Source organism: Drosophila ficusphila, unplaced genomic scaffold, assembly GCF_018152265.1.
Source record: "Drosophila ficusphila isolate 14025-0441.05 unplaced genomic scaffold, ASM1815226v1 contig_791, whole genome shotgun sequence".
Classification (NCBI taxonomy): Eukaryota; Metazoa; Arthropoda; class Insecta; order Diptera; family Drosophilidae; genus Drosophila; species Drosophila ficusphila.
Window position 1 is genome coordinate 25,538,330 of NW_025064737.1, and position 23,663 is coordinate 25,561,992.

General features: G+C 42.5%; 1 protein-coding gene across 8 annotated transcripts in view; it reads right to left on the reverse strand.

Moving 5' to 3' along the window:
- Positions 1 to 4,969: 4,969 nt before the first annotated feature.
- LOC108099274 (maternal protein pumilio) overlaps positions 4,970 to 23,663 on the reverse strand; it is a 172,258-nt gene continuing 153,564 nt past the window's right edge. For 4 of the 8 annotated variants that reach the window (XM_017202654.2, XM_017202656.2, XM_017202655.2 and 1 more), the window contains exons 9-13: positions 18,214 to 18,672; positions 17,388 to 17,604; positions 9,159 to 10,466; positions 8,931 to 9,099; positions 4,970 to 8,864 (exon numbers count right to left, since the gene is read on the reverse strand). In XM_017202654.2, the coding sequence (XP_017058143.1) occupies positions 8,369 to 8,864; positions 8,931 to 9,099; positions 9,159 to 10,466; positions 17,388 to 17,604; positions 18,214 to 18,672 (2,649 nt within the window). In that variant the 3' untranslated portion in view covers positions 4,970 to 8,368. The remainder of the gene's footprint in view (positions 8,865 to 8,930; positions 9,100 to 9,158; positions 10,467 to 17,387; positions 17,605 to 18,213; positions 18,673 to 23,663) is intronic. The other 4 variants (XM_017202658.2, XM_017202662.2, XM_017202659.2 and 1 more) reach the window with 1 other exon arrangement.

Consider the following 23,663-nt stretch of genomic DNA (forward strand, 5'->3'; position numbering starts at 1 on the left):
GGCAAGCTTCATAAAAAATGAAAACAATTTGGCCACAAAAAAAATCTATTAATGATGCAGTTCGTTAGAGAATTTTTTTTTTTTTTTTTTTTTTTTTCTTATTATTTATTTAGTGCAGAATCTGTACAGCAAATTAAAGTACTTAACAACACAGGTGTCACCAATGAGAAAAGTAAACCAAACCTCAGCATTAAGAAGAGGATTATATATAGTATTTTCTTATTGATTCCTTATCGTCTTGGCAAAGCCTTGCCTTTTGAGACGCCTCAAAGGTCTCGCTGGGAGTAGATTCCTAGCCAGTAAGCTGCGGTGTCTTCCTAATCTATCTCGGTATCGGCTTGTGTGTCTCCCAATCTGTTCTTCCACAGTGTGTAGATTTAGGTCTCTGTGAAGTGTCGTGCCACGCACATACCAGGGACAGTCAGTAATGGTACGTAGAAACCGATTCTGCAACACTTGTAACCTTTTGTAGTTCGATTTGGCTGCGATCCCCCAAATTTGAATACCATAAAGCCAGATTGGCAGGATACAGAATGCATATACTGCCCTCTTGCATCTCAGCGGCAAAGTGCTCCTTCTGTGTGTAAGCCAACGCAGTTGCTGAATCCTTTGGTTACATTTTTTGACTGTTGCTTTCAGATGTGGTCCGAACGTAAGGCGCTTATCCAGTGTGATACCAAGATATTTTGCTTGCGACGGCTGTTCCAAACTGACTCCCTCTAGCTGGATTTCAGGGGTGTTAGATACAAGTCTCTTCAGTGTAAAGCAGGGGTTCGTAGTTTTTTGCGGATTGATTCTCATATTCCAACGTTTACACCAAGCAGCAAGATCCTTAAGGTATTCTTGTATTCCATTTGCTGCTTCCCTCCGACATCTGGAATTGTAGATGACTGCAATGTCATCAGCATATGTAGCAATCAAAGCTTTGGAAGGATCTATCATGTGATGTCTGTTTGGGCTTGGTATATCCACTGTATATAAAGAGTAAAGCAGCGGCCCAAGCACACTGCCCTGAGGTACTCCTGCTCTCATTCTATAGTTATCAGAGTATCTGTCCCTAACTCTGACCTTGAACTCCCGTTCTTCTAGGTAGGATCTCAGAAGACCATAGTAGGGGGCAGGTAGGAGGTTTTTGATTTTAAGCAAAAGTCCAACATGCCACACCTTATCGAAGGCTTGCTGCATATCAATGAAAACTGCGTTGGAATACTCTTTGTCATCAAAGGCCTGCAAAATATGTTTCACCAATCTATGCACTTGTTCCACAGTGCCGTGTCCTCTTCGAAAACCAAATTGGTGGTCTGGCAAGATATTGTCTCGATTCATGATAACTGCTATTCGATTGGCAATGAGTCTCTCCCACAACTTGGACAGGGACGATAAGAGGCTTATCGGACGGTAAGACTCAGGATCAGCCTCTGGCTTACCTGGCTTGTGGATCATCTGAATTGCTGCTAATTTCCATTGCTTTGGGAACACTTGAGTCCTAATAATAGCATTAAATATTAAAGCTATAAATAGAATCGCTTTTATTGGCAAGGCCTTCAACGTTACGTTGCAAATTCTATCAATTCCTGGAGCCTTATTTTTCGGTAAGGACTGGATAACTTCAGATATTTCTTCAATCCTTATAGGCTTTATTGGCAACGACATCTGCAGAGGCGACTCCAGAGTTTGATGGGTCTCGCTAACCTGAACTATCGATGCAAAGTTATACGGAGTAAAGCGAGAATTAAAACACAAACATTTAGAGGTAAGTCACTTTAAAATCTGATTAAAATTAGAAAAGTTATGGACTTAGAACTGTGAAATTTGGTAAATTTTCAGCAAACCCAATTTTGTAAATTTGTGTTTCGAAGAGTTTATTTTTAAGGGGTCGGCAGACGATTAAAAAAATTTTTTTTTTTTTTAGGTTTTAAGTTTTGTAAATCCTGAACATTGAAATTTTTCAAAAATGTAAAGGGTGGGCATTTTAAAGCATATAATTCTGTAGTGCTTTCCTAAAAAACAAATTTTTTAAGATTTTTTTTTAAGACGTAATTGATAAAAATCTTTGAAGCCCTATATCTTCCAAAGTATACATTTTTTTATACAAAAATCGGCCAAAAAATAAAGAAAATTACTAATGATAACTAATGTTTTCTTGTTTTCTAATCTTATTTCAGGACATGCCTGTGGCGTAGAACAGACCGAAGCCTGCTGTGAACTGCTCTTCCGACTCATCCGGCAAATCCAGATGACATCAGCCTAGGCAGCGTACGGGGACACAGCGTTGGATTCTAAATTTAGTTAATTCACTAGACTCGCATCTAAGACTCACTAAACATATATTGTCATAAAATGTACAGGATAAGCCTAGGAAATATTCATATGTATTATATGTATTATACATGTAAAATAAACTGGAACTATTAAAATTCTGTCTTTTTTTGGGAACAAATTTTCTTGTTGAAATGGAACATATTCAACCAAACCACACTTTGAAGTACCAGGCGAACAGAATGCAATAGTAGGTGACTAATATTTTTTGGATTTCAAATTGCCCCCAAAAGTATGCCACACATTTTTAAATTTTCCCAACAGAACATTTTGTATGAGCCCCCAAAAGTATGCTACACATTTTTATGGAAATGTTCACAAGCAAAAAACCAACATATTCAACCAAACTTAATTTTGAAGTACCAGGCGAACAGAATGCAATAGTAGGTGGCAAATCTTTTTAAGATTTGCCAATTGCCCCCAAAAGTATGCTACACATTTTTATGGAAATGTTCACAAGCAAAAAACCAACATATTCAACCAAACTTAATTTTGAAGTACCAGGCGAACAGAATGCAATAGTAGGTGGCAAATCTTTTTAAGATTTGCCAATTGCCCCCAAAAGTATGCCACACATTTTTAAATTTTCCCAACAGAACATGTTGTATGAGCCCCCAAAAGTATGCTACACATTTTTATGGAAATGTTCACAAGCAAAAAACCAACATATTCAACCAAACTTAATTTTGAAGTACCAGGCGAACAGAGTGCAAGAGTAGGTGGCTAATATTTTTGGATTTCCAATTGCCCCCAAAAGTATGCTACACATTTTTTAAATTTTCCAATGGAGTAAGCAACAGAAAAATTTGTATGAGCCCCAAAAGCATGCTACAATTTTGGTAGTTCAAGTTTATTTTACATATATATAACATAATTATAACATAAAATAACATAATACATTTAACTTTTCCCTAGGCTTATCCTGTACATGTTTTAGCCAATTAACTATTGTTAAATTTAGAATCCAACGATGTATCCCCGTTCGCTGCCTATGCTGATGCCATGTGGATTTGCCGGATGAGTCGGGAGAGCAGTTCACAGCAGGCTTCTGTATGTTCTTCGTCACAGTCGTGTCCTGAAATAAGGTTACAAAACAAGAATAAATTAGTTACCATTATGATGATTTTTTAAAAATTCTTTGATAGTGAATTTATGTCAATTTTTAGCTAACCCATTTTTTGGAACTTAGGAAAGGGGTCGAAGGTTCAGATCCTGATGCTGATCGATAATACTATATATACTTTATGGGGTCTGACGTGTCTCCTTTACTGCGCTGCAAACTTTTGACTGAAATTATAATACTCTTTGCAAGAGTATAATAACTGAGCTCTTACATTGTTAATTCCTGTCGTGGAAAACAAACGGCTAGAGGTTATCTTTTAATATCTTTCTTTTTATTCAATATGTAGAAGTATTTAGTTACAAGTTTTTCATTAGTTATGTTCATCCTTCATACGAACATATGTGGCTAATAAGTTGTTATGCTTTTCTTTTTAATATCTTTCTTAATTGAAATTAAGTCCTTTTATTATAAGGTTCTCCCTCTTCTGATTTTTCTGTGTGGCTTAATTGGGGCTTAGGCATTCAAAATACAGTGGAGTACAAGCATTGGTCAAGAGCGGGCTCCTCAACTGCATCATGGTAAAGTGGACGATCGAAAGCTAACGGAATCATCTTCAGTTTTAAAAGGTTATATGTTTTTGGCTACCAAGTTTCAAAATTCACTTCCTCAAAGAAGCTGAAGTTGGGCAATACAACTCCTTTCAAGTAAGACCCTCCACTTACCGACAGATTTTAGTTTAAAATTTGTGCCTGCCTGGTTTTCCCTATATACAGTTTAACTATATTTGTGTACTTTTAGTTAGGTTTATGTTTTACTGCTGCTTTTCTACATGAGTTTTACTACTGTATCCAGTTCACCTTCAAAGTCGCGCTAGAAGGAACGACCAACTTAGGAGTTTATGGTGTCGATTTGTATCGTATAGAAATATTAGTACCCCAACTTGAGAGCTCAATTACAAATCTATATATATTTATATAAAGGTTTACATTTCTACAATTTGGAAAAATTCTACTACTTGAAAATGGTATGGTATGGAATTTGCTGTTCTTTTCGATTTGGTTTAGGAGATCGGGCATAAGGTTTTGGTAATCTTGTTTGTAGGTATGTATAATTTTGTTAAAATTTACGGCCTGGTAAAAGTCTAGCTTGCCAAGGCTGATAAAAAAATATTTCTTGTTCACTTACTGGCTCATTATAAAAGTGGATCATTTGGGTATACATATCATATAGACAGCTAGCCTGTTCATATATAAAAAAATGCGCCGTATAAAATGCCTCGAACCTTACGCTCACTTTTGGCTGTGCAATTTTTTGTGGTTTTGGAAGGGCTTTAGGTTATGGTAAGTGTATATTATTTATCTATATTTATTTTCAATGTAATGCTATGCTCTTTAATGGCATGCCGTTATAATATCAATTTTGATTTCAGATTTCTAGTCATCGCAGCCTTCCATTGAAGCCAATTTGTTGAAACTTGAAGTTTAACTTTAATTTGGTTTTTCGAACTGAAAAAAAACCATGTGTGTGTGTTTTCTAGTGTGGAGAAGGGCCAATCGATTGGGTCGAATTGAGAAATAAAACGTTTGCTTTTTGCTACATAATAAACTTGTTTTATTTTTTTCACAAAGAAATTAGCATTAATCGTATTTTGTATAATAATAATAAACATAAGAGTCTAATGCATAGTTAAATCAAATGCTCGAATGCAATGCTGTCCAAATTTCAGTTATATAACTTGTGCCAATCGCTCGCCGTTTACAAAACTAAAGGTTTCGCTCTGTTTGTATATTTGAATTTTTCCGTGTGTTCGAGTGTGTAACTACAAAATATTCTCGTAATTAATTATTTACTGTATATTTATATTTATATGTATGTATATGCTTTAATATATATTTATATTTATATATAATTTATAGTTTTACTTGACGCCAGCTCTAGCACATTTCATGCCTTTAAATTTTTCACTTCCCTCATTCCTTACATCCTTTTTACAACAAATTACAAATGTTTTATTTAGAGTATGGTTTTTAGCTATGTCCTTAGCTTAGTTTACAATGTTCTGCTTCGAAAAAATGTTACAAATTTCTGCTTCTGCTGTATGTTTAGTTTTTACTTTATATATTGGTTATGTTTAGGCCCTTTTTCAGTATTGGGCTTTACTTTTGTTTTTACAATTTTGTTGGCGAAGAAATTTAAACAATTTGCTGCAGCCAGGTTTTGCTTTTCTTTTTGCAATTTAAAATGCCCGGCCGAGTTGGCCTTTGGCATGCAAAAATTGCTTGCCCGCTTCGCTTTTCGTTACAAGTTTACAGGGAATTCTCGTACAATTTAAGTTACATTGTTTACAATTCTTTTTGTTTAATGTTGATCCATTTAAATTGGAATTTGCTTTAGTTTTTTAGTTTTCGACTTGTATACTCAAGTGTTCTTCATGCGTGCAAAAAATTGTTACTGTAAAAACTGGGCGTGTGTAGAATACGCCAGCTTACGTGTAAATTTCACTGTGCCACAGCACTTCCGCTACTCTACACATGTATTTTACATATACATTTTTAAAAACGTTGCCTCACGTCAAGTTCAAAACTAAGTGTAGTACATAACTCTATATGCGTGTATATATGTATGTTTAAATATTTATAGGGATTTGCTGGCTTACACTAACTACTACAGCTAAGCAGCTTGCTGTGTCCTTTGAGTTTGTGTGTGTTGTGTGTGTGTGTTGTGTGTAGGTGTTAGTGTGAGTGTGGGTGTCCTGTGTATTTTACACGTCAAATGTACACGGCGTGTAGCATGTTTAGTCTACAGAAAGCATCTCTACTTGCATTGTTCACTCCGTATCGAACTCGAGAATCCTAAATACAATCTTCATCTATGGATTATTTAAATTAAAATTATCAGTGCATTGCGCTCTAGAGACAGGCAGTTGACAAGTTAATAACTAAAAATACCAAACAAATAATACCGAGCCCTGCTTGCGCCGTTGCTTGAAATGCGCTCACTTGTACAGAGACAGGATAATACGGGTATAGGGGTTATGTGGGATGATTATGGGTGGAACGGGTTTACGGGATGTGTGTGTGTGTGAGTGTTTGGCCGGGGGAAATGTACAGAAAATTACAAATGTTCAATGATTGGTATCCTTTGCTTGTTATATACAAAATACGACAACGACGACGGTGACGACGACAACAACAACGACACGACAACGAATTTGTGTGTACAAAAATATGCATAATACACTTTACATTGATCTCCAAAAATTGTTTTACATTGGATTTTTGTGTGTTTCGACGAAACCGACAAAAAAGTCTAAATTCGTTTTTCTTACCATCTCTCGTTTTCAATATTTTCAGTATTTTAGTATTTGGAATAAGGCGTCGCGAAGTAGTCTAAATGTATATCAAAAATGTACAAAATTCTTGGTATTGTTACTTTTTACAATATTCGTTCGTATGTATACATATACAATTTTTGTTTGCAATTTACAAGTGTTTCGATGACGTTTTAAAACAATTTATACACTTACGTGAAGGAAGGGCTAACATTTTAATGATTTGCCGCACAGCGAATGCATTTCAAGCTTCGCAGGGAGCAACAAGCGCTTTCTGTCTAACATAACAAAGGTAACTCTCCACCTGATTTTGATCAGTGTGCAGATGGTTGAGAAAGCAAATTCTTCATTAAAATCATATTTATACATATATCATACATTAAGGTGGGCTAGCAAACGTAAACGGGTGGCGGAATAATTTGGAAAAAATTTTGTTTATTTAATGGTTAAAGTTTTAAAATCCAATCATCAGTTGGGGCTTACTTGACTAACAGGTTCTGTTTTAGCTGGCGCACCAACGCACCAAAATCACTGCAGATCCTTGACGATCGGACGCCAGCTAATATGTATAAAATTATAAATACATGCGTGCAGTTTAGAATAGAATATGTATGAGTTACTTGCGACTTAAAAAAAATTTACAAAATATAGTATGTATACATTTTACAGTGAAACATTTGAAAATTACATGGTTTACATGGTTTGTAGTTTGGTTTTTTTTATACAAAATTTTTACATAGTGCAAAAGCAACGTGAATGGGCTGAAGAGTCGTTCATTGTGTGGGTGTATGCATCCGAGTGTGCGTGAGGGGGCGTGGGCGTGTCTCGTGTGTCTCTGTTTCATAGTGTCTTGGTAGCTGCTGGCTCCAAAAACAGTTTTAATCTACATACTACACTAAGTGTGGCTTCTGCTGTTTATCCCTCGTAATAATGTATGTTTTTCTTTTTATTTGAAATGGTTCCTCTGTCTGCACTTATAAATTCTAGGCCTATTCATGCAGCCCGCTCTTCTACGTTCTTCATTCCTTAGCTCGCCGGCTCTTCAGTTGTCCTCTTATCAATTTACAGTCGAAACGTTAATCATTTACAGATAGACTTGCTATATAATCATTAATTTATACAAAGTTACAACGAAAGTGTACGCAGACAAAATGGTTTCCTCGACATTTTACTTTACATTCATTGTGTTTTCTTTTTCGCGTTTAATCACGCTTTCTGTTTTCCTTCATCATTGTGTGTTTGTGTTTTTTTTTTACAAATTAAACATGCGAGCGCATTGTATAAATATTTTGAAATCTTCTTTCGTGAGAGTGTTATTCTTTTTTGTTCGTAAAAATACAAATTTTAGTTTCAGTTTCATGCTGCTTGCTTTTCTTTTAGCTGACCAGCGTGATTCCTTAGCTTGGCGCGTGTGTGTTGTTCTCTTTACAAATCTCCGAGAGCAGCTCCATTTATCGCTGCTTTTTAATAAATTAGTTTACATTTATATGTACTTTTGTTTATGGTATGCTTTAGCTCTACGGCTCCTAAAAACTATTCTGCGATTCGAGAAGGATGTTTCAGATGGCTTCTGCCCATCCATCCTTTGACTGCCTGGTTTTCTTTTTCTTTTTTGTTTCTTTTTTTGTTAGTTTTTGTTTTTTTCTGTTTTCTGTTTACAGCACACCGTTGGCGGTGGTGGGGGGTCCAATGGGACCCAAGCCGCTGTTCACAGCTCCTGAGACCACCGAGGACGAGGACTCGGAGGCGTCCGGCGAGGAGGGCTCCGCGATCATGGCGCTGCCGTTCTCCTGCACCGAGCAAATGGTGGGCGAGGCCAGGCTGTTGGTGGTGCTGGTGGTGGTGGTGCTGCTGCCACTGGTGCAGGCGGTAACCGACGCCGAAGCTCCGGCTCCGCTGCTGACGGCCACCGCCGAGGAGGAGGCCGGCACGCCGCCGGTGCCTGTGCCCACCGTTATGGGGTTGGTGATCTTCATGTAGTACTTCTCCAACTTGGCGTTGATGTGCTTGCCGTAGGTGTACTTGCGCAAGGCGGCCATGTGCGGCCGGATCTTGGTCATCAGCTTCTTCAGCTGCGTCGGCTCCGACACATCGATCATCTTCTGGACCACATAGTTGGCATACTGATCCTTCATCATCACGTGCAATGCGCTGGCGAAGGAAAAATAAGTAAGGGATTAGTTGGGTAAGGATAGTGGCTAATTTCCAGGCACTCACTTGTCGTTGAAGGTGCAGACCTCGTCGATGAGACCAGTGCGTTCGCCACGAGTGGCATGGGTGACGCATTTCTCCACCACATTGGAGGCGAACTTGTGTTGCGATAGCACGAGAACCTTGCCGCGAACGCTGTTGATCAGAATGGACTTATCCTCCTGCTTGCCGTGTTCTACAAACAAGGAAAGTAAATTAGTAAGATTCTTCAGGCTTGCAATCATAATCACTCACCTAGCACGTGCTGAATGACATAGTTGCCATATTGGTCCTGGATCAAGTTCTCGGTGTGCTCGTGCAGCTCGTCCAGAATGGGAGTGGTCTGCTCGGCGGTGCAGTGCTCGAGGATCCGCTGGATCACCCGACAGCCGTAAGGATGGGTGCTCAGCGAGTAGACCTGCCCCTTGAACGCATTGATGATGAACTGCAGCGCCACGGGGTCGACGCACTCGATGCACTTCTGCACCACATGGTTGCCGTTCTGGTCCTTGACGCACTTCAGCACGTGTCCGTCCAGCTCGTGCACGATCTCCTGCTGCTGCTCCGGCGAGATGCTCTCCAGGGCCTTCTGGATCACCCGGCAGCCGTACATCTGCAGCGCCAGCTGGAGCACGTGCCCCTTCACCTGCATGCCCAGCGTGTTCTTCTGCTCGGGGGTGCCGAACTCGAAGAACTTCTGGATGACGTAGTTGCCGAAGACGTCGGTCATCAGGCTGTAGGCCGCTGCCAGGATCTCGCTGAACACCATCTGCTTCTCCGCGGCGGTGGCTCGCTCCAGCTTCTGCTGGATGAACCGCGAGCCGTGCTGGTCCTGCGAGAACTCCACAATGTGGTTGACGAGATCGCGGAGCTGGAGATTCGGATACCGCTGGTTGCGGAAATCCTCGAGGAGGCGAGATCTTCCCGGCGGCGGGGCCCCGCCAACTCCGCCAGCGGCAGCCGCCACGGCCGCCGCAGCCGCTGCCGTTGCGGCCACCTGTCGCGAGTTGGCCGCCGCTGCTGCTGCCGCCGCCGCTGCCACCGCTGCGGTTCCCGGCAGAGCCAGGTGGTTCGAGAAGAGCGAGCTGCTCGACCCGAACATGTTGTTGGCGGCCGCTGCCACCGCCGCCTGAGCAGCTGCTGCAGTGGCCGGCAGTCCGACGGCGGCCAGTTGCTGCTGCTGCTGCTGTTGTTGCTGCTGCTGCTGCTGCTGCCGCTGGCGGGACTCGGCGCCCGGTGCCCGACTGCCCAGGAGGCAGGACTGCGCCGACGGAGGCGGCGTCAGCGGAGCGCCCAGCGGACTGGCCGAGGCGTTGCCCGCTCCGAGGGCTCCGTATGCTCCGCCCGCCGCTCCCGACATCGCTCCCGGCCACTTGCCACGCGCTGCGGCGGCGGCGGCTGCTGCGGCCGCTGCTGCTGCCTGGGCCACTGTGCTGTTCACCGCGTTGGCGGCCGCCGCCACACCGCTGCTGGTGTAGTCCATCGCCGAGGGACTGAAGGCGGAGGTGCTGCGGTCGAAGGAGTCGCGGCGACCCGTCAGCGAGCTCGTGTTCAAGGCGAGGCCTGCAAAGGAATAAAAGAAAGGATCGATAAGTAAAAAATAATAAATATAAAATTTACTTAAAAAATATATACAATATAACAATAAGCGACCATAACTATTTTAATATTTATCCGATTTGAAAATGACATCCCACTATAAGTTTGTATTTTAATTCCCCATTGTACTTCATTAAAAGTTAATATTTATCCGTTTTGAAAGTGGCATACCTCTATCAGTTTGTATTTTAATTCCCTATTGAACTTCAGCATAAGTTAATTTTTAATTTTGTCCGATTTTTCGTAATTTTTATTTATAAGTTTTACATATTTACTGGTTCTCTTCGTTAGCTACAACTACAAATAGTTTCCCAAGTCGCAGTGCATCATCAATCTCAGCAGGGACAATCAATCTGCAAATGGAATTACGAATGCCCCTTAAGCTTGCCGCACTTTCAATTCAGTTTACAGCCATCAGCGGGACATCAACTGGCTGCTGGTCCAGATATAAAACCCCGACGCAACTGTACCATTATCCTTGTCGAGCGCCGTTTTGTAATTAATCGAGAGAGGGGCGACTTTGATGCGCCTGTAAAACTTAATTGCCCGCTTCAAGGCGCAGCTGCTGGCTTAGTTTTAGTCACTTGGCCATTTGGCATTTGCAGTGCGGAGGATAGATATCTAGTTGTCCCATTCCCTTTCCCCTTTCCCATTTCCCCCTTTCTCCGCACATCCATCCCTGTAAGCCATAATGTACAGCATTAATGGTGCGCGCACATGAGGCTCCTGCTGCTCCTGCTGCTGCTGCTGCTCCTGATGCCTTCCTGCCTTCCTGCCTGCCTGCTTGCAATCTCCGAGGATATGTAAAAGGATACGAGTGGGCGGAAACAATAAGTGGATGTAGCTGGGTGGAAGACGGTGCCAACTTGATTGATGCCGTAATCTGTCACTGGCATTTGATTTGCCATCTAAGCGGGGGGAAAGCAGAGAACGAGAGACAGAGAGAGTGACTTTGAGGGATTTGCAGGCATCTCGTATTCCCTGCGAGCCATGATACGGAAATGTGTGACCCGGCCAAAAGCGAAAGTTCCGACCATAAAAGATTCTTTCTCAATCCCAATTCCTGCGATTCAACTGCACTTTGGCGACCGGAAAAGGGAAGGTGCAAATTAATTGCTCAAATTTGTAGCGAGGGGCGGCAAGTGCGCCATAAACGCTGCCTGGACACATTAAGTTATTTAACTGCTAATGCAACAACAGCTGCGCGAAGGGGTTGCGAAAGTTCCGGCTGCCCCAGGTGAGTGGGTGGCTGGCTTTGGGTGGTTGCACCACTCGAGTGGCTTCCCAGGGGGAGTGGAAAAGGCAGCGCAAGGAGAGTGTTGTAAATGTCAACACAGTGTGCGCAATTTGTTGACCGAGTTATTAAGCAATTTGTTGAAAGTTGCGGAATGGTGTTGGTAAATAATATACAATGCCGGTGTTTGTTTCTGCAAACTAAAGTGGAGCAGTGTTAGCAGGTGTAGCCAAGAAATCGATAGTTGAAGTAACGCAGGGAAAATGACTCCATTTTCCTCGAGGAAAAGGAAATGTGGGCAAGGCTTTCAACTTGATTGCATTGCTAAAAAGTAAATTCAAATATAATATCTTAACTTTTGCGATACAAGATTGCCGGTTGCTGGGTTGCGTAATCTATTTAATCTATTTAATCTATTTCATTTAAGCGCACTCGACTGCTTAAAAACCTTAAGAACTCAGAAGCAATTAAAGCGCGGTTTCCGTTACTTTGAAGCCGCGCTTTAGCACTAATTACATTTCATATAATGCCCCCTTAAACCGTTTTTTCATAGCCTACTTAACAGCGCTTACAAAGTTGCCCGCGCCGAGAATAGTTTTCCTTTCCACCCACCCACCACCCACCTTTCCACCCGCCGACCTTTCGCTCGACATTTAAATGACTCGCAGTTTTAATGCGTTTTCACTTTTTTCCCCTCCCCCCTTTGTGTGGGAGGAGCGACGAGGACAGAAATACACGAGTGAGCGAGCGAGCGAGACTTGTGCATAATGTGCACGTGTGTGCATTTATAATTCATAAAATCATTACATTAAGCTAAGGACGAGCGGCAAAGTGTCGTCTCGCGTCTAGTGCCGTCTCCTTTCCTCCGCATTGCCGCTCCCTTTCTGTTTGCGGAACGTGTGCATAAACCACAGAATGTCGCCTGCAATAAACTTGGCGTCTTTTAATGCCACCCACCGCCCACAAGGCACACACACACACGCAGCAGCCGTGTTACATGTGCACTGTGGAAAAAAGGTGTTAAATTACATAAACAAATCTTGTCTAAACAAGATTTAATAAGATAATAAATTTAATACAGAATGTGGTTCATCAACAACGACAAAGTTTATCTTATCTTGCAAACTATTTAACATTTAATAAATGGAAATTCATTTATTCCTTTGTTCTTAGAACAGAAATGTATTTTTTTTTATCAGTGTCCCACGTGGCTGCAGTTTCATTTGGCAAAGTGTATCCCAAATGGAGGAGAGCTCTCACTCCGAGTTGAGTTGAGCTGAGACAGACGGTCGTCGGGCAGGCTCTGAATTAGAGAAGGGAATGGAAAATGTGCCACCACCCTTGCACCCCCGAAAACCACCCAGCATCCAACACCCCACCTCCCAACACCCACTGGTTGGCACTCCGCCCAGCACAAATTGCATGAATAATTCCCTTTTAAATTGTGCAACTACACGCACCTAACCAAAACCCGAAACCCAAAACCCCACCGAACGCAGGCCCAGGAAATAAAATAAACAGACAGAAAACATACGCCGAGCGGAGCCGTCGAAATCTCCGCCCAAACACTTTCCCGGACGCAAATTGTTTGTGTTTTTCCGCCGTCTGTATTTGAAATTTAGTCCTCTCCCTCCCTCGATTTCTTCGCCGTCGGGAGACGCCAAATTAGTTGCAATTTAAATGCAAGAATTACAAACTTTTGCCGCCTTTCCCGCTGGCTGTCATTAAACTAAGCATTGCATCCGGGATTTCCCATTTACTGCCAGAACTTTTAGTTGCAGCCGGCAATTAAATCCGAGCAACTGCTGCAGACAGATAAAAGTAAATTAATTTTGTTTAAATTCGAATAAACTCCAAGTTGATTTTATTGCAACTATCAATCATTATTACAAAAGTAATTTGTAGTTTAGAAAATATAGAGAAGTACTTCCAACTAGCGAATCGAAATTACAAAGATAAAGAGTTAATTAAATTTACAGTGCAAGTCCTTGCACTATTACATCAAACTTTTCTCCCTTTTTTTCCGATTTAATTTGAGTTGTGTCACGCATACGCCGTGTGGTACACATCATTGAGACTTTCATTAAGCGTAAAGTGCACACACGGCCACCAACACCTCCCGACAACGCAGCAAGTGTCAACCGTGTGCTGCCTGCGATCCGGCCAGGATCCCCTGCTCCTGTTAACCCCTTATCCCCAGCGTTCTGTGTTCTGTGCTATGTGCTCTGTGTTCTGTGCTGTAAGCCAGCATAGCAATTGACATTTTACAAAATAAACGAATTCATTTGCACAAAAGGCTGCCGCAGAAAGGAGGCGGCTGCCGGAGGAGGCGGATAAAGCAGCTGCTGGCAGGACGAACAATGTGCTGCATTGTATGCAGAGTGGTTTGGTGGCTGCGTGGTGGTTTCGATATGCAATGATGGCGGTAAAAGTGATGGTAGTGGTGGTGGGCCTTTCACTTTTCCAGCACCCCCGTGTGTGATGCAATCACATGTTGCCAACATGCGAAAGGTGTACATAATAATTTAGCAGGCAAAGGAGGATGTTCCTGCCGCTATTGCTTCTGCATTTGCTTCTGCCTTTGCTGCTTCTGCTTCTGCTTCTGCTTCTGTTGTGCTACCCTCATTGTTTTCAAGGCAATGCCCGAAATGGGTTTGGCGGTTGCAAAGTCAAGCAGCTTTCCCTCTTTTCCGCCCCGTTTTCCTCCATTTCCAATCCACTGAGCCGCCTGACACCCATCCACCCCTCTTCTTTTGCTTCTTCTTCTTTCGGCCAGGCCAAGGCGCATTAACGTTTGTAATTGCAGCTTGTCTCTGACGCAGAATGGGGATTCGTGCTATTGGTAGCATCCTCCTCCTTCGTGCCCCCCGCTGTTCGTCGTCCTCCTTCAGCCAGCCACTTAAAACAATATAATCTCCATTAAAAAGCCTTTTTGACATTGCACACAGTCAGGCAGTCAGACAGGCAGACAGCGAGACAGATAGTCAGCTAGAAGGAGGGTGGGTAACGAGGGTGTTCACTGTACAGCATCGATTGCACAACATAATGAGTGGGTGGCTGATGAGGCCGCCTGCCGGCTTCAGTTGTTAGTGGGGATTTGTGCCATCGGAGGACAAACTGTGTGGGCGCCATGTGCTAATTGTAATTGAGATGCGAATGTGCAAGTGGAAATGGTTACACTTGGGGCAAAAACGTCATTGAGGAATGTGATACCAATTGCTCTTTAAGGATTAAGTCTTTGAATTTATTATTTGGTTGAGCGACAATCTTTAAAGCTCTTGGAATCATTTATACTTCCAATGATTACCAAATTATATTGAATAAGTATTGGAAGCTTATTTAGTTTTTATAATATTTTTATATATTTAAAGATAACTTCTTCCATAATGTTCTTTCGTGCAAACACTATTTCACCAGTTTATAAGTTTTTGCCAGTGCAACTAATCCAAATTGGTAGTACGACATGTGCAGGTGGATCCGTGAATGTGGCACACTCCTCGAGAGGCCCTCAGTCTAATCACCCGGCATCATCACGGTTCTCCACGCAAAGCATGTCAGGACTTGACTTGCGGTCTCGACAACGGATTGCATTCGATTGGGCTTCCACTCAAATCCGAAAGGGATTTCTTAACTGGAGGACTCCTGCAGATCGCAGGTCTTAAAGGGCGAGCTTAAAATTCCGGCGTTTAAAAACAATTTCAGTAATAACGGCAGCGGAAAAAAAACAAAAAAAAATTAAAATTAAAATACGTAATCACTCATACGCCGTGTGGAACAACAGCGTGCAAGAAGAGAAAACTGGAAACTTCATTAAACTGCCATATGAGGCAAAATGAATTAACGACATAATAATGCCAGCTCCCGACCGTCAGACGGATTCGACTCCCATATTCCGGGAAATTTGTTCCGTTAATGGAAAGAGCGTTTTTGCATGCGGTCGGGAAATAAAAACCGGTAGGTGGAAAGCGTAATAATTGATTTCGCCTGATTGTTAATGGAGTTAATGGCGCTGTCCACGACTGATGTTCGCAACGCTCGTGTGTGTTTGGGGTTAAAGGAACTTTAACATTTTCCGTGAGCTGCGATTAAAGTAAGTAAGCAACTAAAAGAAACTTATTTCCACTTGCTCTTTAAATCATTCGTAAAAGTTACAGCGCTTGAAGTGCAAACTTTCATTGCCCAACTGCTCATATTAATTATAATTTGAAATTCTATAAATCTACAACAAATGCTCTGCAGCAAGAAATATGATAAGCCATCGCAAACATTTTGCTTCTAGTTTGTGTAATTTGTTATTTTTGGGTATTTACAATCACACAGACAAACTTTTCGAGAGTTGGACAACATAAATAGCAAACAAAGGGTTTATGCGGGGTATTAGAATATATGAAATACGATAACCGATTTTTAGGAGTTTAAAAATAACGAAAAAAAACTTTATTTTAATGAGTGCACATTTTTTGTTCGCTCTCAGTGAACTCTATATTATTTTCAATGCATAAACTGGCATAAATATCCAAGTTGCAATGCGAAACGTTTTCGCAACCCTTTCCCCTATTTTTCCCTCTCGGCATGGAGTTTTCCCCAACTCATCGCGTTACGTTCGAAATTGCATGAGTCAGTCGTCGGGAGTTCTGCAGTTGTTTTCGTTGTAGTTGCATTATAGTTGAAGTTGAAAGCCGAAGTTGCCGGAGCATTGGCAATAATAACATTTTGCGTGCTTGCATGCAATTGTTGTTAGTTTTCTCCTCGATGGCTCTTCTGTGCATTAGATATGTATGAAAACAGGGAAATTTACTGACACAAACAGTTGGTTTTCATGGCTTTCCATGGTGTAATACATTCTGGACTAGGTAATGCCAAACTCATGTATGCCCTGTAATTGTTACTTGGGGAGCCCTTAATATCTTGCTTTGGGAATATGAAAACTTCTGGAGAGGTCTAAGCGCTTTAAATTATTTGGCAAAATAACATTCCCTCAACTAAGTTGCCAAGGGTAAGTTTCTTTCGTACCGCTAACCTAATAAGCCTGCACATTTAAAATGTAGAGCAGCACAGCAAAATAATCGAAATGAAAATTTGAAATTATAAATTGCAGGAGTGCTGACAAGTTGCAAGGACAACTACTCCCCTTTTCTGTTATTACTATTTAGACACATATCCAAAAGCGTTTGGCAAGCACGAATATTGCTGTTTATGAGCTGAGATCCTTCGAGTACAAAGAGAATTGTTAGATAAACAAAGATAAATGGCTATGCATACATAAACTATGCTGTACAAGGAGAGGATGTTGATGAAGATGTGCCACACTTTACACTAATTACAATTTGTGTCGCTAATCACTGGGCAAAATAACTTTGGCTGAGCTCTTATAATCACAGTGATTGTAAATGAATTATTTTAGTAAATTTTAAGCATAAGGTAACTTACATTTAATTCTGAGGACCAACACCATTGCTTAAATCGTTTACTTCAAATAAGTTAATCATAATCAAAGTGTTCGCTATCGACTTACGAAATATTACTCATACGTAATGTATGCCAAAAAGGTAACCTTATTTTATTGGATGCTTTTTGCACAACGCAGAGACCTAATATTGCCTAAATAACACGTTTTTTCCTCTTCAAAATAATATGTAAAAATCACTTACCTCCGACACTGGAGCCGTTCTGCTGCGAATAGAGATTCTGTTGGGCCGTCTGCGGCTGCGGCTGGTAGAGCTGTGGGCCCTGCGGGGGCGGGGGACCGGCACGGGTGGCGCCCGGGGGCACGAGAACGGGGGCGGGGCTAACCAGACGCATGGGCGTCCCGGTGCGGGGTCCTCCCATCAACAAGGAGCCCGTAGGATCGAGGAAGGCCGGGATGACCTGTACAGCCCCATGGTGGTCGCATGGTCACACGGTATTTTACACGGTTCGGATTTCGGTTTCGTTTTTGTACAGAGGTTAGAGTTTGTTTTGTTGTTTATTGTTGGTTGGTTGGTTATGGAAGCGTGTTGTTGATGATGTGAGTATAAAAAAGAGAAAAGAAGAAAGACAGAGCATAAATATACAACGTTTCGGGTCCAATTATCTGCTGGCGGCTACAATTACAAATGAGCTATACATAGTTCTACATAATTTTAATTTACACATGTACATAAAATGTAAAAAAAACGTATGCTGATTAAAGGTAAGTTAACACTTAACATTTCAGCTTTTAAACCTTATAATTGATATAACTATGTTCGCTGCAGTAAAGCATTAATACTTGGCTTCTAATTATATTTGGCAGCAGACTGGTTAACTACTTTAATTAGCAGCACTGCTGTTGTGACCGCGAGTGTAGGGCAATTGACACCTGTCGTACAGTCTGTGCACCGGAGTGCAATGCAAGTGCTTCTATGTACAGTACGCGCTCCATTGCAGTCGCCATTCAGAACACACACAGCGAGTGTGCGGGATGATAATGGCTCTGGTATCTGGTATATATCTCACCTGATACGGCTGATTCTCGGCTCCCTGCTGCGAGGGGGTGAGGGGGCGGCGCGGCTGCGTGCCCTGCTGCGGAATCAGATTGCCCGGATACATGCCCCACGGGGTGACGCCGTAGTACTGCGGCATCTGGGTGGCGGCAATCATGCCCATGTACGGGGCCGCCTCCTGTCCCGGATTGATGACGTAGGGCGTGGCCTGCTGGGCGGCGTAGGCGGCATTCTGCGCCTGCTGGGCGGCCAGAAACTGTTGCGACGCGGCCGCCATTTGCATCTGTTGCTGCTGTTGTTGCTGCTGCTGCTGTTGCTGCTGCGACTGCTGCAGCGAGCCATTCGGCACGGGGGCAGCGCCCACCGCTGCAGCAGCACTCGCTGCTGATGTGGCAGCTGCCGCGGCTGCTGCTGCGGCGGCCGCATTTGTGGCAACTGCAGCAAGGTTCGGGTTCTGCGAGCGGAACAGTTGCTGCGGGGAGAGAAGAGCAAGAAGGAAAAACGATTAGCTGTCGGTTCAATTGCAATCAAGTAAGGGGATAGGAGAGTCCTTAAGGTGTAAGTACCTTCAGTTGCAGGCAAATTTACTGGAATTTATAAACGTTGTAGAAGATAAATCTCAAAGAAAAATGAACTTTTTTTGTTTATTACTCTGACACGCTTTTAGCAACGTATGTATTTTAATACTAAAACCATGTTATCTTAAAATCTCTAAAGATAATAAAACATAGAGATAAAATGCTTCTTCCCACTCGTATGTATTACAAAATTCCATATTTTTCCTTATGTTATTTTAATCATTATTCCTGACAATAAATCCCCATTTCATAAGCTGTAATTCTTGCTGGCAATGTGTTGCAGATACGTCTCGGCTTACACAAAACTCCGACTAAATCGGGCGCAGCATTTCGTGGCAGCAACGACTTATCAAGTATCCGCCCCGTAGCTATTCCCATTTTTTTCCATTCGTAATAACTCGGCAGCTTCCGCTCATGTTGTTCTAGCACATTCACACACGTGAACGGGTAACATGATAAAGTGTTTTCAATTGGAAAATTAAATCAAATCCAATCAAATCAGCATGCAGTATCTCTACACACATACACACATATACTATATACAGATACAGATTATGCAGAAAAGAGAGTGGAACAACAGCGAGCTAAAAGAGGGAAACGCATGACTGAGTGTTGTGTTTCATCCGACTTTTTCTTTTATATTCTATTTTATGCCTTGACTGCTGCGACGTAGCTATATCATCACCAGGAGCAACAGCCACTTAGGATATTCAGGACACAAAATACAGAAAAAGAATATTAGCTTCATACGTAAATGTTTTATTTGAATAACAAGAAGGATAACCCCCTTTATTAACAAATATATGTATTTCTAAAAAAGATTTTTAATGTTCTATAATTACAAGTGAATTCTATTTTTACCTCTCACTAACCCGCTTTTTATACTTTGTTCACTCACTTTGAAGTAGTTCCCTTGGAACTAAACGAACTGGGAATATTCCCTTGCAAAATCAGCAGACTGTACTTTGGCATAAATTTTGCAATCCCCTCGGACGCACCTGTAACTATATACGAGTACGAGGATATATGCATCGCGACTCGAATGACTTTGGCACGTTCCTCCCCTCGGAAGACAGTGCTCCCCCGATGGAGTATCCTGTCAATTGTTTACACGGCGAATTGAAGGGAAAACAAAGCGAAGCCGGGAAACCAACTGGGATAACATTAACATTAAGGAGAGAGCACAGGAGGAGGGCGAGGGGGGGTAAAAGAAATCAATGTGAATTATTGATGAATGGTGCAGGGCAGCAAACAGAAAAATAAAACCGAACAAAAGGGCAAATAAAACCGAAACGTGGCAGAAAAAGATGGCAAAGTAAAATAATAATAACACGCAAAACTTTTTGAAAACAACAGAAGAGGAACACGAACAGGGACAAGGTTTTCACGCGAAATGTGAAAATGGGAAAACGGGGAAATGTGGCGGAGGCGATAAAAAGGCAAATATCATGGCCTGCGTTCTTTTTTGGGGGCGTGATGCGTGAGAACAGCACTCAGGATTCGACAGTCGACAGTCGGGATTCAGAATTCGGGGTTTCGGGGTTTCGGGATTCAGGATTCAGGACTCGCAGCGCTGAGCGGCCCACGAGCATGAAATAATAATCAGAAGCCAAATAAGCGTTGAAATCTGAGCCATCGGTTGCCATGGCCCCCAAAGCCCTCGTTCCCGGTCGCCAACATCCATCCTTGCCCAGCTCCTCCCTTTACGATTATTAAAACGAAATTGAAAACAAAGGGAAAGTGCGTGAAACTCGAGCAGAGACCAACCAGCGGAGCGGCTCAAAGGAGGAAAGGAAGTTGGGGAACTTATGTAATTTCACGCCGGCAAAGTATGCAATGCTTTGATTTAGTTGCCAAGTGATGTAAGTGCCACCCCGTAAGATTCGTCCTTTTTCCTGAACACTAAGAGAAACCAGATATTTCTATGAGAATATTTATACATTAAGGATTACTTTTGCAGTAAATACCTTTAATATCTTTGATTGCACATAAATAATTAAGTTTGAATTTAATGCATGCTTCAAACAACTCCTTAACCTCCCTTTAAAACCGAAAATCGTTAAAATGCCTTCTTGGATGCGACTTTAATGGCCCTATAAGTTTACATCCCCACTATCCACTGCAATACCCTGTGATTTATGCAAATGGCCGGGTCAGTGGCGAATTTACGATCCGCACATGACACACTTAAGTTATTGTCCTCGGGTAAACATTACTCAGGACAGGGGAATTATGGGAATTATGGTGCAAGGATTGGTATTTGGTAGTTCAAGAGCGGCAACGCCAAGCAGATTGGCAACAAGTAAGGCCAGCAGCAAAGTTATAGAAAACGCTGGCCAAGTTTCTCCTCCGATGTCGTGCGGCTCCTTTTTCGCTTTTTCGCTTTTTTGTTTGATATTCACCCCCTGCTTTTAAGAATTTTTTTCGGTTCGCCGGCATTCCGAGCCCCGCGCTCTGACATTTTTATTTCATTTCATTTGCACATTACAGGGGAGGCAGGGGGAGCGTGCTTAATAAGCTCCCTGGTGTACAATTTTCAGCGCTCGACTCGTAATGGAAATTATAGCTGATGTCATACACAGGGGAAATGCCCTGACTGGGGTCGCTTTTCCTCACCCCTAACTATCTGCTCCACTGCGCAAAAAGTGTGTGACTTACTGCTCTCTTGCTCACTAAAATTGTTTCCTTTCAGTTAAATATTAAAATAAATTCTTAAGTACGACATTTCGCTTCTAATATAAATGCATTTTGGGTTCGATTATAATATTTTCCCCACGTGTACCTTCTGTTTCAGTTTCTGTTCTGTTACGCCCTTCGAGTGAAAGTGAGTCAACTAACTGTGGCAATATGCCCGCCCCCCGAGCCCCACCCAACTTGTTGCAAGTGGGTCGCCCGAGGCAGGAGTTCGCCGGAGTTGGGGGCGGCGGCTTTTAATGCTGCCCTCGGCTTGTGCCTGAGTGGATTAGTTAGTTGGGAGTAAGCAGCAGCAGGTGGGGCGCACTCAGCTAGTTGATTTATAATTATGGCCGGGCAAAAAAGGCAGCAGGAAAACAGCAGTGGCAACAGCAATAGCAGCAGAGGCGGCAGAAAGGCAAACAAGCGCTCGAGGACCTGGCCAAACTACTGGCTAACTGCCTACCTCACCTTGTCTGCGGGAAAGCCGGAAAGTTTCAAGTGCCACACATACACACACACACACACATATACATACAAAGTTGTTCGGCTTGATTTGCTGCAATTGGAGTGTTTTCGGTTTCTATTTTTGTTTGGGTTTCGGTTTTCGTTTTCCCTTTTCTTTTCCATTTGACATAGTTTCTGCAGTTGCGAGTGACGGGAATTTCCTCAAGTGTGGATTTTCTTTCCGGCAAATGGAGAGTTGCTGGAATTATTTCGAATTTGTTTTCACATTTTTCCCCCCAGAAGTTCTTGCCTCTTTGTTGTGGTTGCTTCTACATTTTTCTGATATTAGCCTGGAATATTTATTCTCTTATATTGGATTGAAAACTAGTTGAGGGTATTGTGTCTACTAAAAATTGTATTGTCTTTGAAGTATTTTAATTTAACGACTGATGCTGAACAATCTGCGTGCTCTGCTGGCCACTTGATTTAATTTGCTATTCTGGGTATCTTCCTGTTTTTCCAGCTGCTGACTTGAGATGACTGCCATTACTCACGCTTAGTGTCTCCGGATGGTGACCACTCCCTACTTCCTTCGTCCTTTCTCCTTCCTCCTTTTTTTGCAGGCCACTCATGAGTTGGCAACTACTTCAGCTGAGCTGCTGCGTTTTAATTAAATATCAATTACGCAGCCAACCCTCCGCACTAGACTAGCTCGAGCTGAAAAGCAATCAATTAAGTGCGCTCCTCCAGAAAGTGTCCATTTCACCCAACCCCCCATCCCCCCCCTTCCCCAATTTCCCCGCACCCCTTTTGCTTTTCCCCATCTGCATAGCCGAGCAGAATGAGTGCAACTCAAATATTTGTAGTCTGTGCTAAGGCGCAATAAAAACAGAACGCAAATTGAATATGAATGATGGAGGAGCAGTTTAGCTTGGTGGAAAAAGAGGAGGAGGAGGGGGAAGCCCCGTCGACGTCGCTAATGAAAGGACAGGCAGTGACAACTTTGGGGGACGCCAAAGGGGTGCTTGCGTGAGCGGGGGCAGTGTGGGTTATCGGGTGGTTGGGTGATCGGGTGGATGAGTGACCCTTCAGGGTCCACTTGCACAAACGACTTGTAAACAAAATTAATGCCACAAACAAACATTAGCGCACTTTCGGCGTGTTCTGTTCGCGTTGTGTGGCTCATTAGGCAACCACCCACTCCAACACCCAAAAAAAAGGGGGAGGGGGGAGTGTGGTGGGAAAAGCCCAGGAAAAGTGAGGTGAAACTGGGGAAGTTGGATCCGAAAGAGTGGCCAGCTCGCTGGCCATTAAACCGAATTACTTAATGACCGCACGCGTGTGCTTTTGATGCCTACTTTTAGGCTCGGGACACACCCACATGTGCACTGCAAGAAATTAAAGATAGACGCAATCAAATAATAACATTTACAGATATATATAATATCTCCAGCTTTTATAATATTCACACGTGCCTGACCTAAATCAAGACTTCATTTTTATGTGGTTCTTGCAGTGTAAACTTTGACTTTCTTTAATTTGAGTTTCGGCATTCTTTTTGTGCCGCTGTGTGCGTGATTGCTGTTTGTATATTGCTTTTTAATTTTCCTCGTTACTCGCAATTTCCAACTGAAACGTGAGCCACAAAAGAAAGGAAAGCCGAGAAGAGGAAGAAGGATGAGGTTGGAAAAAGAGGCAGAGCCGAGAACATTGTAGTTTCTATTTACGCCTCGACTTTGCCATATATTTCATAAGTTTTGTGAAA